This window comes from Haliotis asinina, chromosome 9 (assembly GCF_037392515.1).
Source record: "Haliotis asinina isolate JCU_RB_2024 chromosome 9, JCU_Hal_asi_v2, whole genome shotgun sequence".
NCBI lineage: Eukaryota > Metazoa > Mollusca > Gastropoda > Lepetellida > Haliotidae > Haliotis > Haliotis asinina.
Genome location: NC_090288.1, coordinates 46,546,543 through 46,560,511, shown reverse-complemented (window position 1 = coordinate 46,560,511; position 13,969 = coordinate 46,546,543). Strand labels below are relative to the sequence as shown.

General features: G+C 40.0%; 1 protein-coding gene across 2 annotated transcripts in view; it reads right to left on the bottom strand.

Moving 5' to 3' along the window:
* LOC137296860 (receptor-type tyrosine-protein phosphatase alpha-like) overlaps positions 1 to 13,969 on the bottom strand; it is a 32,362-nt gene that overhangs the window by 17,544 nt on the left and 849 nt on the right. The window contains exons 2-11 of one of the 2 annotated variants that reach the window (XM_067828734.1): positions 13,172 to 13,213; positions 11,266 to 11,329; positions 10,986 to 11,105; positions 10,691 to 10,900; positions 8,116 to 8,301; positions 7,491 to 7,628; positions 5,957 to 6,094; positions 4,312 to 4,449; positions 2,012 to 2,149; positions 137 to 274 (exon numbers count right to left, since the gene is read on the bottom strand). In XM_067828734.1, coding sequence (XP_067684835.1) covers positions 137 to 274; positions 2,012 to 2,149; positions 4,312 to 4,449; positions 5,957 to 6,094; positions 7,491 to 7,628; positions 8,116 to 8,301; positions 10,691 to 10,900; positions 10,986 to 11,105; positions 11,266 to 11,320 — 1,261 coding nt within the window. In that variant the 5' untranslated portion in view covers positions 11,321 to 11,329; positions 13,172 to 13,213. The remainder of the gene's footprint in view (positions 1 to 136; positions 275 to 2,011; positions 2,150 to 4,311; positions 4,450 to 5,956; positions 6,095 to 7,490; positions 7,629 to 8,115; positions 8,302 to 10,690; positions 10,901 to 10,985; positions 11,106 to 11,265; positions 11,330 to 13,171; positions 13,214 to 13,969) is intronic. The other variant, XM_067828735.1, reaches the window with a different exon arrangement.

Below are 13,969 nucleotides of genomic sequence, written 5' to 3'. Positions count from 1 at the left end.
GATACATTTATCATCATATACAAGTCAGTTGATTTCATGATACGTAGTCACTCGCACTGAAGACAAACATCCTCTTTGTGTAATGTATTTTACACTAGTTTTCACTTTTTTTGCACTTCGATTCATACAAACCCACCTTGCGTACATGTACTGTTGATCCACCCTGCTTCACATCCTCCAGGACAGGTTCCGTTTATCTTGTCACAGATGTCCTCATTGAGACAGTGGCCACACTTGGAGGAACAGTTGTTACCATATGTACCATTAGGACACACTGCACAAACAAATGTAATATGTAATAGAGCTTTCGTAACCAGATATCGTCAACTGCCAGCAGACAAACATGACCCTTGTTCTGCAACTTTTAGTCATAGGATGGCATCAGCACTCACGTTGTTCACTTGAGTTTTTGTCGCCATTCAACCATTATAACACGCTCCGTGAAGAAAGTTGTTAAGAATGGAAATCAGGAAGGTAAGAATAACAACAACAAAAATAGCTCTATGTAATAAACACATGAATCCTCTTAATACTTTGTTCACATCATAAAAAAGCTATGTACACTAAGGTAAATGAGCCGAGTTTCAGTCTTCGTTAGTATCGTCTGTCAGCTGATGATGTTTGTTAACATTATATCACGTGACTTGTGACGTCGAAGGCAGCTCGATTAAAATACTACAGAAACATTTTAGGGCCATCCTTATCCAGTTGTCAGTAATGTTAAACATTTTCTTACACGTTTTCCCTGCATCCTTTCAGACAAATATAACCGTGCGTGGTCCGCTTAGATCAAAATTACAACACAGATGACCTAGGCACTGCTTATCGACTGGTGGTAGAAGAAACTGTGTCCGAACAGACAGCAGCAGCTAGGTGGTGCTTCCGGTTTCTACTCCTACGGATCTTTTGTTGTTCAATATCAGCGTAGAGACTATAAAGTCGGGTCCCATGCCGCTGTTTTCCTCGCAAGAAGAATCCTTTCTAGTGAGCCATATCAGAGTTATGGGGCAGATTGGCTATGGTTATACCCATCAGGAGACCATTAATCTTGGTCAATCACTGACATAGAGACTGCGATCATTCCTTAAGTCTCCGATAGCTCTACAGTGAGTGAGTGAGTGAGTTTGGTTGTACGCTGCTTTTAGCAATATTGCAGCGATATCACGGTGGGGAACACCAGAAAATGGGCCTCACACATAGCCCTACAGTTTCTTAGGTAGATGACCATTAATCTTGGTCAATCACTGACACTGAGATTGAGATCATCCCTTAAGTCTCCGATAGCTCTATAGTTTCTTAGATAGATGGCGGGACTTAAAGTACAGAATTCGAGGAAACTTGAAGCAGCAAGGACGAGATCAAAGTTCACCCCTGGCTACTTTCAACATCGATGAAAAGGGACTATCGACTGATGTAAAACCACCCAAAATCGTCGCCGGGATACATTGCAAACCAAAGACTGTGACATCTTTGAAATCACAAACGGTACGATGATTAACGCAGCTGGTGGCAGTATCCCTCTCTCCTTACTTTGTATTTTCTGGTCATCGTATGAGAGATGAGCTTTTATCGGGACCTACACCCGGTACTGGTGGTACAGTTTCAGAGACTGGGTGGTCTAATACGGAAGTGTTCAAAATGTACATGAAAATGCATCTGGCCCGACATTTACTATCACGCAGTGCCGAATCTCACGTTCTAACTCAACCGACGAAGCAGAGAGAATCATGAAAAAGTACGAGGAAACATCTTGACTTACGTACTTTGTCTTGAATGTAATATATACCGAAAAATGTAAAAATATAAATATACATTTTCACGGTTACATATGCAACGCGATTCTGTGTTACATCGCCGAAAATAGATGAAACTGTGATACATTTACCATCATATACAAGTCAGTTGATTTCATGATACGTAGTCACTCACACTGGAGACAAATATCCACTTTGTGTAAATGTATTTTACACTAGTTTTCACTTTTTTGGCACTTCGATTCATACAAACCCACCTTGCGTACATGTACTGTTGATCCACCCTGCTTCACATCCTCCAGGACAGGTTCCGTTTATCTTGTCACAGATGTCCTCATTGAGACAGTGGCCACACTTGGAGAAACAGTTGTTACCATATGTACCATTAGGACACGCTGCACAAACAAATGTACAATATAATACAGCTTTCGTAACCAGATATCGTCAACTGCCAGCAGACAAACATGACCTTCGTTCTGCACCTTTAAGTCATAGGATGGCATCAGCACTCACGTTGTTCACTTGAGGTTTTGTCGCCATTCAATCATTAATTATAACACGCTCCGTGAAAAAAGTTGTCAAGAATGAAGTTCAGGAAGGTAAGAATACCCCCAAAAATAGCTGTACGTAAATTATCACATGAATCTTCTTTATACTTTATTTTACCTCATTATACATGTGTGTACATAAGGTAAATGAGCCGAGTTTCATTCTTTGTTTGCATCGTCTTCTAACTGTTGATGTTTGTTAACATTATATCACGTGACTTGAGACGTAGGATGCCGCTCGATTGAAAAACTACGGAAACATTTCAGGGCCATCCTTATCCAATTGTCAGTAACGTTAAACAATTTCTTACACGTTTCCCCTGCATCCTTTGTGACAAATATGACCGTATGCGGTCCGCTTAGATCAAACTACACCACAGATGACCTAGGCACTGCTTATCGACTGGTGGTTTAAGAAACTGTGTCCGCAGAGACCAGAACTTCCAACCCCACAAAAGAAAGAAAGCGTGAGAAGCCGGGATCCAGGAGCTGCAGGCCCGGGGCGGGTCCAGGGCGAAGACCTGGTGGTGGGGGTGGTGGTGGTGGTGGTGGTGGTGGTGGTGGTGGTGTGTGTGTGTGTGTGTGTGTGTGTGTGTGTGTGTGTGTGTGTGTGTGTGTGTGTGTGTGTGTGTGTGTGTGTGTGTGTGTGTGTGTGTGTGTGTGTGTGTGTGTGTGTGTGTTGGGGAAGGTGTGTGTGTGTGTGTCAGGTCAGCCCCCTTGAAGGTGAAGAAAAGTAGTGTTTTTAACACCCTAAACGTGATTTTAAAATTATCATGCTGGGGGACAATATTGGCTGTACAACCGCCATTCAGCCAATCAAAATACAGCTTTGAAATCGCGTAGAGTGGTGTTGTATACAAAAGAGGAATTAGTAAGCGAAAAATGAGTGAAAAAGTGGCTTTGATTAATTTACGTTACATTTAAAAAGAAGCGTGAGGTTATCAATGTCTGTCGTGAGAGTGTGGCAAATCCTTAAAACCGAGAGTCTCAAGCCAAAGGCGTGAGAATTGGCAGGTCTGCACAGACAGCAGCAGCTAGGTGGGGGTTCCGGTTTCTACTCCTACGGATCTTTTGTTGTTCAATATCAGCGTAGATATTGTAAAGTCGGGTCCCATGCCACTGTTTTCCTCGCAAGAAGAATCCTTTCTGCTGAGCCATATCGGAGTTATGGGGGAGATTGGCTATGGTTATACCCACCAGGAGACCATTAATCTTGGTCAATCACTGACATAGAGACTGAGATCATCCCTTAAGTCTCCGATAGCTCTACAGTTTCTTAGGTAGATGGCCGGAACTTAAGGTACAGAAACCGAGGAAACTTGAAGCAGCAATGACGAGATCAAAGTTCACCCCTGGCTACTTTCAACATCGATGAAAAGGGACTATCGACTGATGTAAAACCACCCAAAATCGTCGCCGGGATACATTGCAAACCAAAGACTGTGACATTAAAAAGACTTTGAACTCACAAACGGTAACGATGATTGCCGCTGTTAACGCAGCTGGTGGCAGTGTCCCTCTCCCCTTACTTTGTATTTTCTGGTCATCGTATGAGAGATGAGCTGTTATCGGGAGCTACACCCGGTATTGGTGGCAAAGTTTCAGAGACAGGGTGGTCTAATACGCAAGTATTTAGCATGTACATGAGAATGCACCTAGCCCGACATTTACCATCACGCAGTGCCGATTCTCATGTTTTAATCCGCTATGACATTACGGTCATTGCGTCCTTGCTCAACCGTCGAAGCCGAGAGAATCATGAAAACATCTTGACTAACGTACTTTGTCTTGAATGGAAATTATCAATTATATTTTTTTCATGGTTACATATGCAACGCGATTCTCTGCTACGTCGCCGCAAACAGGGGAAACGTGGATGCATTTATCATCATATCCTTGTCAATTGATGTCATGACAAGTAGTCACTCGCACTGTAGACAAATATCCTCTTTGTGTAAACGCATTTTATACGAGTTTTCAATTTTTCAGTTAGATTCATACAAACCCACCCTGCGTACATGTACTGTTCATCCACCCTGCTTCACATCCTCCAGGACAGGTTCCGTTTGTTTTGTCACAGGTGTCCTCATTGAGACAGTTGCCGCACTTGGAGGAACAGCTGTTACCATAAGTACCGTTAGGACACACTGCACAAAGAAACGTACAATCTAACACATTTTCGTAATAAGATATCGTCATCTGCCAGCAGACAAACATGGCCTTCTCTCTGCACCTTTCAGTCATATGATGGCATTAACACTCACATTGTTCCCTTCAGTTTTTGTCGCCATTCAACCATTATAACACGCTCCGTGAAGAACGCTGTGAGGAATGGAAATCGGGAAGGTAAGAATATAAGAACAAATAGCTCTATGTAATAATCACATGAATCTTCTAAATACTATAGTTTACCTCATTATAAAAGTTATGTACACTAAGGTAGATGAATTGAGTTTCAATCTTTGTTTGCATCATCTGCTAGCTGATGATGTTTGTCAACATTATATCACGTGACTTGTAACGTAGGATGCCACTCGATTTTAAAAACTACGGAAACATTTTAGGGCCATCCTTATCCAGTTGTCAGTAATGTTAAATATTTTCTTACACGTTTTTCCTGCATCTTTTCAGGCATATGTGATTGCGCGATCCGTATAGATCAAATTATACCACAGATGACCTAGGCACTGCTAATCGACTGGTGGTAGAGGAAACTGTGTCCGAACAGACAGCAGCAGCTAGGTGGGGGTTCCAGTTTCTGCTCTTACGGATCTTTTGTTGTTCAATATCAGCGTAGATACTACAAACTCGGGTCCCATGCCGCTGTTTTCCTCGCAAGAAGAATCCTTTCTAGTGAGCCATATCAGACTTATGGGGGAGATTGCCTATGGTTACACCCATCAGGAGACCATTAATCTTGGTCAATCACTGACATAGAGACTGAGATCATCCCTTAAGTCTCCGAAGGCTCTACAGTTTCTTAGATAGATGACCGAAACTTAAGGCACAGAAACCGAGGAAACTTGAAGCAGCAAGGGCGAGATCAAAGTTCACCCCTGGCTACTTTCAACATCGATGAAAAGGGACTATCGACTGATGTAAAACCACCCAAAATCGTCGCCGGGATACATTGCAAACCAAAGGCTGTGACATCTTTGAAATCACAAACGGTAACGATGATTGCCGCTGTTAACGCAGCTGGTGGCAGTGTCCTTCTCACCCTACAATATTTTTTCTGGTCATCGTATGAGAGATTAGCTTTTATCGGGAAGTTAGACTGGTAGCACAGTTTCGGAGACAGGGTGGTCTAATACGCAAGTATTCAGCATGTACATGAAAATGCACCTGGCCCGACATTTACCATCACGGAGTGCCGACTCTCACGTTTTAATCCGCTATGATATTACGGTCATTGCGGCCTTACTGAACCGAAAAATGTAAAATATATGCATGCATATATTTTTCATGGTTACATATGCAACGCGATTCTCTACTACGTCGCCGTAAACAGGTGAAACTGTGATACATTTATCACCATATCCTAGTCAAGTGATGTCTTGATACCTAGTCACTCACACTGTAGACAAATATCCTCTTTGTGTAAACGCATTTTATACGAGTTTTCCATTTTTACTTAGATTCAAACAAACCCACCCTGCGTGCATGTACTGTTCATCCACCCTGCTTCACATTCTCCAGGACAGGTTCCGTTTGTCTTGTCACAGATGTCCTCATTGAGGCAGTTGCCGCACTTGGAGGAACAGTTGTTACCATATGTACCATTAGGACACACTGCACAAACAAACGTACAATTTAATACAGTTTTCGTAATCAGATATCTTCATCTGACTAGTTTACAGGTTGTAATGAAAAGATGTTACACCCCCACACCATAAGACACAATTCCTCCACGAAGTAAACAACTGTTTCCTATTTCCGAGAACAGTGGACATACAGGCTATAAACACGAACCACAGATGTATCTCGTGTATAAACGACATGTTTTAATTACTGTATTTGTGACAAGTTGAAGGACCTACCAAACTGACTGCTAATGACAATGGTACGTATACGAATATCAATGTTAGATACCTGCGTAGATTGTTTAAGCGGGAATGCAACAGTCGATATCTGTGCATTAAGAAAATCTCAACATCAAATCAACTGCTTTTCTGACATTTTAAAGCTGGTTTCATTTGGAATACATGACAGTTTACCATTTCGTCAAGAATTATATAAATAGTTTCTAATTTTACCATCGGAAAACCTTATATCCTGAATGTAAGATACACGCATGCCCATATGCAAGAGCAAATAGAAATCATATTTCGTTTAATCTATATATTCCACTGCGCAAAGGCTAATCGTGCACAATCATTGTACTCTTAATCTTGGGTCCCTAATCATGTGTCCCCAGCTTGCAAGTGATGGGGTAAATGGGATTAACGCCACGTTCCACATTACACTGATTCATTTGCGACATTTGCATACTGCGTTTATGTCTGCTGTTGTCTTATCACCTGACCAAACTAGCGAAAGTCTGGTGGTCGGGTGATCAGAGTTCGGGAAAGTGACACCTCTCCACTATCAGGAAAGTGTAGTGTCATTGTTTTCTCACTGGCATTTTAGCACTCAGGTGTTATCTCTGAACACCAGTGTCCTGCTGATATCGATCATACTTGTGTCTTTTAGGTTTTAACACAGTATCCACAACACGCATGGTGCCAGTTCACTGATATACATATATAGAAATGAAATTTATTTACTTGTTATGTGTGCGGTCCTTATACAAAGTTTCATGCCATACCTGTTTGGCAGTTCCAGGCTTTTTAAAGGTAGAATTATTGTTGTTTTAATTTTGGCTAAATTTTCGTACAGTCGCAAGCAGCTGGGATGGTGTAAATCCAACTGGATCCATGTAGGTAGCAAAGGTACTAAAAGTCCCCATGGTCTCTATTGTGGCTATCTACCTTCTGTTGCTGGCGATCTAAAGCCTGTTTTTATATTGTATTGTCTAAATAGTGATATTAGTTTTAACTGTCCATGCTAGTTTTAATTGAAATTGTGATATTCTAGTTCTTTTACTGTCTTTCGTTGACAGATTTTACCACATGCATATGTTGCATTAAATGTTAAATGTTGCTGACATATTGCTGCTGTGACGTTAAATATTAGCTCACTCACTCACCGGTTTGGCAGTCGGTACCATTGTATCCAGGAAAACATCCACTAGAACAGTGACCGGTGATCTTGTCACACACATCAGTAGTATTAAGGCAACGGCACTGTTTGTCACATTCTTCAGAAAACCACCCGTTACTGCAAACTGAGCAGCATTAAAAATAGTCATCATTATTTCATAATATGGAAAAAAACCTGCCATTGTTTGAAAAAGACTTTACTGGTGGTTGAGTGTGTAAAACAATAAAGCATGTGAGGTCATTTTCGAAATCAACAACGCCTGAAGATCCGGGGAAGACGTAGGTCTTCAGCAACCCATTCTTACCATAAAAAGCGATTATGCTAGTCGTATGAGGCGACTAACGGGATAGGGGATGGTCAGGGTAGGTGACCTTAATGACACATTTCATCGGTTCCCAATTGCATAGATCGACACTGATGCTATTGATCACAGGATTGTCTGGTCCAGACTCGATTATTGCAGGCCGCTGACATATAGCTGAAATATTGCTGACTGCGGCGAAAAACTAAATACACTCACTCAGACTCGGGGGTTGAATAGTAAAATCTCTGCGTCACTATCAGTTGATAAACTTTCCAAATATCAACAATCAGCTACTTTCATAACATACCAAATATCTGCACCTCACACAAGGTAAGGTATTTCTGTTGACCAGGTATCCGTATAGTGACAGTGGTTCCTGTCAGTGGCTGGCGGCAGGTGACGTTAGCTATAGGAGGAGGATGTTCAGTTGATGACCAGTTGTAGCACATCTGGTTGCCAACAAGTATCTCCATGCCGTTACTTCTCTCTTGGACTGTACACAAACAGATGCAGAATGTAATGAGTACTTGCTGTTTTCTGTCTGTTAAACATTACACAGATGTAAATCTCGATATAAAAGATCATCTACTCATATTCTTGGTATGAACCATGGTAAAGCCAACCTATGACTTTAAATCCTTACGAATAAAAATAAACGTTTACAGAATGCAAACATATAAATAGAGTCGCATGTGGGTGTCATTTAATATAATAAACATCAACACGAATGCATGTACAAATGTGTCAGGTTTGATGCATCACTATGAGTGACAAATGTTTGAAAATCAGCTGCTTGTCAACGGCTGTTATGTACAGCATTACCAGAAATTCAGTTCAGATTCGAGTGAAACGATACACATATAATTTCATGTTACATTGTCAGTAACATTTGTTTTGTTCAACTCTCAGAAAATTATTTTGAGTATAGATCTCCCGTTTAACCTACTTGAACTATTTGTAACAATATGGAATACATTACAAATAATTGGAAGTACGACAGAGGGAGTACACCTTCAACAGCGGAATGTAATATACCAGCATTGGTAACATATTAAATGGTGATAATTTGTCACATTGGGCATGCTCCAAAATAGGCCCAGCTTTGATCTGCGCAGACCTATGATCTCCACACCCATTTTGGTGTAACGTAAAGGTATGTGTTAGCCCACTAACCTAGTCTTAGCATTTGGAATTGTCTGTACCATATTGGATTACCCTAGGCTGCTTAAGAGCATCCCAGATTTTTTTGTAACTTCTACATATCTGCTGATGTACGACAGTAATTCCAGCTGGGGCCCATGCAGTAAATCTTAAACAGAATCTGTGGAGTCACGGCACTTTCACTGTATATATATATAGGTATACATGAAGCCAGAGAGGTAAGATGTATATACAAGCAGCTACATAGGTGAAACCTGCAGACCATTCAACATCAGACTCAAAGAGCACAAAACTCCAGTAAGAAAATTAGATCTGAAATCGGCCCTCTCTGAACACATCGTCAACTATCCAAACCACTCCATCAAGTGGAAAAACACCGTGATCCTGGTTTCCAACATCAGTGAAATATATGGAAATATCAACTTCAATGATCTGCTTTATCTCCATGATATATGTACTTTTGTCATGTTGGAATAAATTACATAGTAGTTAACTGACCTCACTGATTAGAACAAGTGCTCAACGATTAACAACACACTTTAATTTGAAATTGCTATGCCTGTTGATGTACGAGTAAAGTGCACTTTATGTAGAGTTTATTATTTAGTTTATTAGCCCTTATTTAGAGTTTATGTAATCACATTTAATACTTAACATTAAAGAGTTCGCGTTTAATTTAAAAGTGTTTGAAATGTACAAAACGGTCTCAATGTCAGTGATCTCTACATTAACATTGTAGGTTACAAACCTTTACTGATAACGTTAAGGAATTCTACAGTGTATGTAAAATACCCTGTTTCAGCTCATTTCGTCGAAATCAATGGCCACTGTTAAATGTCAGCACCACTGATAACACAATCGATTAGCATGCCCTGTATACGATCAGCGTAAGGAAGATAGTAGAGGATCTAGAAATTGCTTCACTCTTCCTTCCACTTACATAAACCGCTCTTACTTTGGATACAGATCTTTCTGGACTGGATTCGTATCAGTGAACTTGTATTCATTCACTTAGGTTTTGAAGTGTGTCGTTAACTGTTTGGCAATTACTACACTGATTATCTGTATGTTGGCACGTTGATCGATAATCAGTTATAGTGTGAATGAAGACGGTAAATGTTACCATTTTTTCTTGATCCTGTTCACATTTTATCATAGGTACGAACTGTTTTAATCTTCATTTTATATTTCTGACACATTATGTGTATAATTTGAATAAATTTGCAGTAACCATGTAGCCTTATACACTCAGTTGTAACTACACCTAAACATCTGTTAGCTAGTTGTGCCAAACCTCAAATTATATTTGCAGTCCCAACATTGAAGGTTAGTAAGTCATACGGCTGCAATTTGCGTTCGTCTCACACAGTCTCATATATATTAGGCTGTCAGAGATGCAGTAAATATTATCATTCCCTCAACGTTGCATTTCTGATAGCAACACATTCGCAATTCAGCAAAATACCTTCCTGCATTGTCCCCTCTGTCGCTCATTCTGAGACCCAAACGTATAGTTTTGCTCTGGAGTATGACAGTTGTGAGATGATAGTAGATACCGCAGGTAAGACCATTCAGTTTTCTAAAATTATTTCACAGGTAGCAACGCTATCTCGCTTAATGAAAGAAGGATGGTATCAAGGACATTTAGTGTATTTTGTATTCTTAGGTAATCGGAACAACAACGTGACACCAGCCCATCATGAAACGGTGTATGTACTCACGCAATTGACGAATATAGAGTCTGATGTGTTGTATCTTCTCTGGGACTGAAGTGTTCAGGTTCACAGTCCAGGTGGGATTTGACTCATTCGTTGTATGAGCACATGCCTGGTGCGCGGCATCTAAGGTGACAATGCCGTCTACACCATTTCCGGCTACATTATTCCACAATGTGCTAGTCTGATTACAAGATCTCCCCAGTGCGATGTTTTCTGAAATATAGACACATAATCAGCATCACAAATATCCCTGACTTGTTAACATGGCACTGCTTCTACCAATGTAAATTACACTCACGTTTCTGGCAGTAAGAACCGAACCATCCTTCGTGACATGTGTCTGGATCACCGACCTGGCTACAGGGAGTAGAGGGGAACACGACACAGGCATCAGCGGTGTTACAGTGACACTCCGCATCTGTTGAAAAATAGGTGCCTCCATTTGGCTGATTTTTATTACTACTTCAAACATGTTCTATTTCAGTGAAAATACTTATGGGGTTTGTAGAGGAGAATATTTGTTAATCCACATAGAATATTACATCACATGTTTCACATCGTCTGAATAAAGTTCCTACCAGTTGCGGTCGCGGTGACACAGACAACAAGTAGTCCCATCCAGAATGAACACATGTCGGATACCTAAATGAAAAGACAAGGAATAACAACCTTTCATTATTTCAATCACATAAACAGCGAATCTGAATGTATCTTATAGTATATGTATTTAAGCACACGTCGAACTCGGCATGTCTTGACGGGTTGAAAACCTAACTTCTTTTGGTGAATGATGTTCTATGCTTTAAGTAAAGGATTCAAAATACTTCCACCATGAAAAGTCCTTTTATACCGTTATACTGCCATATTGCAATGGATAGAGTGGGGCTAGATTGACGTATACGCGATAACGGCCCCCGTTATTTGTGAGCGGAATGATTGAGCTCCATTCTTCATGACAGTTTTTAATTTTTTCACGACCAGTCTTAGCTCTATTCTGGAACTGAACACTGTTATATCGTGGTTGTGTCACAGGCGCTCAGCACATTAGAAGGGACGGGCTTTAAGGCAAGTTGTGCTCAATACCTAATTTGAAAAAAAGAACACGAAATATTTCCATAATTAAATATAATTTTACCACACATACCAGAATGTAAATTACAGTTTGAATGTAGAATGGGGCTCCGTTGCAGCACTTGTGATACACATCGACAATTATGTAAGATGTTTCCGTGAAATCGTTTCAATGGAACAGTTTTTAAGCTGTTTCAAATTTGGCAGAGGTTAAGGAAGTTGTCCCACAGAGAAACCATTATGCAAAAATGTTAAAAATATCTGCCGTAATTAGTTCATATTTCCCTGCAATGTGTAAAAAGTACTTTGTATCTGTTTAAATAACTCAAGGGGAACAGCGTGTTGTGTTTTAATAATTGGTTGATTGCCATGTTTGTATGATGTTTACGTTCGTGTTTAATCATATTCAGGTATATTCTGATAATGTATAACTAAGTTGGAAAATATGTGGACAATATGATGTGAACTGTATATATTCATATTTTACGCAGTTGAATGAAGGTTTAAATATTTCTGAAGACATAATTGACAAATCCTATATTGTTTAACATCCTACACCTACTGTAGTCTCCAAAATCAACACCTTTCTGATGTAATAATGTTTCTACCGGTGTTACTAACGAGGATGTAAATGCACTTCGTGAAATAGCTGACATCAGCTAGGGAAAGACTGAATATGTATTATGTTACAGTCCTTAGTACGTGCATGACTAATTACGATTCTTGTATCATTTTACTAATCTGTTACTTGTTGCTTAAGATGACATCTGTGGAAACAAAGCGACCAGTTTATCCAGACTTCTGGAAAAGTAAAAATACTGTAACACCTGTTGCATCTCTTAGTTTGTATAGCAGTGTGTTTTATATATATATAAGTGAATGTTTCAAATACGGTACGTTAGGCACCTGATACAGTAGAGGCTTTAAGACATGAGATTATGCAGTGTGTTTTCAATAGTGCTCGCTCGTGGGCTGGTGCATGCCTCCATCAAAGGACTGAAAGCCTTGTTGCGTAATCCCAAGCAATATATTTTTAATAAAACATCTTGCAGTTAAAGACAAACCATATTGTTGAGAGTGCTTACGATTACACTGGGAACAGACTGCGAGAAAGGGAGTGTTAAAGATTTACAACCAAGGTTGGTAATGGGAATTTACATCAGACATACGCACCAGACACTGTATGCATGTGTGGAATCGAACACGTTTCATCAGTGGGGCTACTGAATCTCCAGAAATGTAGAAAGTTTGCGTTTACAGGACGGATATATCGCCATTACTGCGACCCCCCAAAAGTGTAGCATATGTAATCCAGAAATAGTGGTTTTGTAGACAATGAGATTTGCCGAAGATTCACTCATATTACAGCTGCGCCAGTAACAGGATTTCTTGGATATTGTCAAATACATTTACCTTGGGTAGTACAGCTGCTGTTTCTATGTGGACTGGTCATATCTGGAAGAATTCTATCAGTAGAGAAGAACAAAATGCTGTGTATAAATATTCTTCGTATTGGCCCAGACACAAATGGTATACACCGTTCTGATTACAGTGATGTTTCAATAAGGAGTCTTGTAAGCTCCGCAAGGATGATTAACAGGGTACACAATCAGATTCCATCAGGCCTATAGAATAAGCAAACATCGAAAGTGATGACAAAACTGCGATATGAATGAATGGATTTGATATGTTGTTTCCACTCAACAGTACTGACAATACATGTAAATAGCTCTGTTCACTCCTTAACTCTCATTGTTTAATTTAAGAGACGATAAACCCCGAGAGCTACATAAACACTGAATGCAGAGGATGATAATTTCTTAAACCTCACTAAAACCGAATTATGGAAGAACACCCTTTAACGGGCAATAAAAATATAATCATGGGTCAAATTAAATCATGGATAGAATCACTTCTTAAAGTTCAATACAAATAAGTGTTTAATTATTGATTTTCGGTGTAACAGTTCGTTGCTTTGATACTTATCTATGGGAATACACATACTAGAATAGTCACAACTGGCGTGATTTCATAAAGTTGTATCCCCGACCAATCCCTGACCAATGTCAATGGATTCAAATCAAAACTCAAGACACCCTTTTCTTTTCAACTTAGCCCTAGATAAGCGAAATTCTTTTTCTTAGACAGCGCTTTGCAGCAACATTCTCCTAGATATCAGCGCTTTACAAGATAGACAGATGGATAGATAGA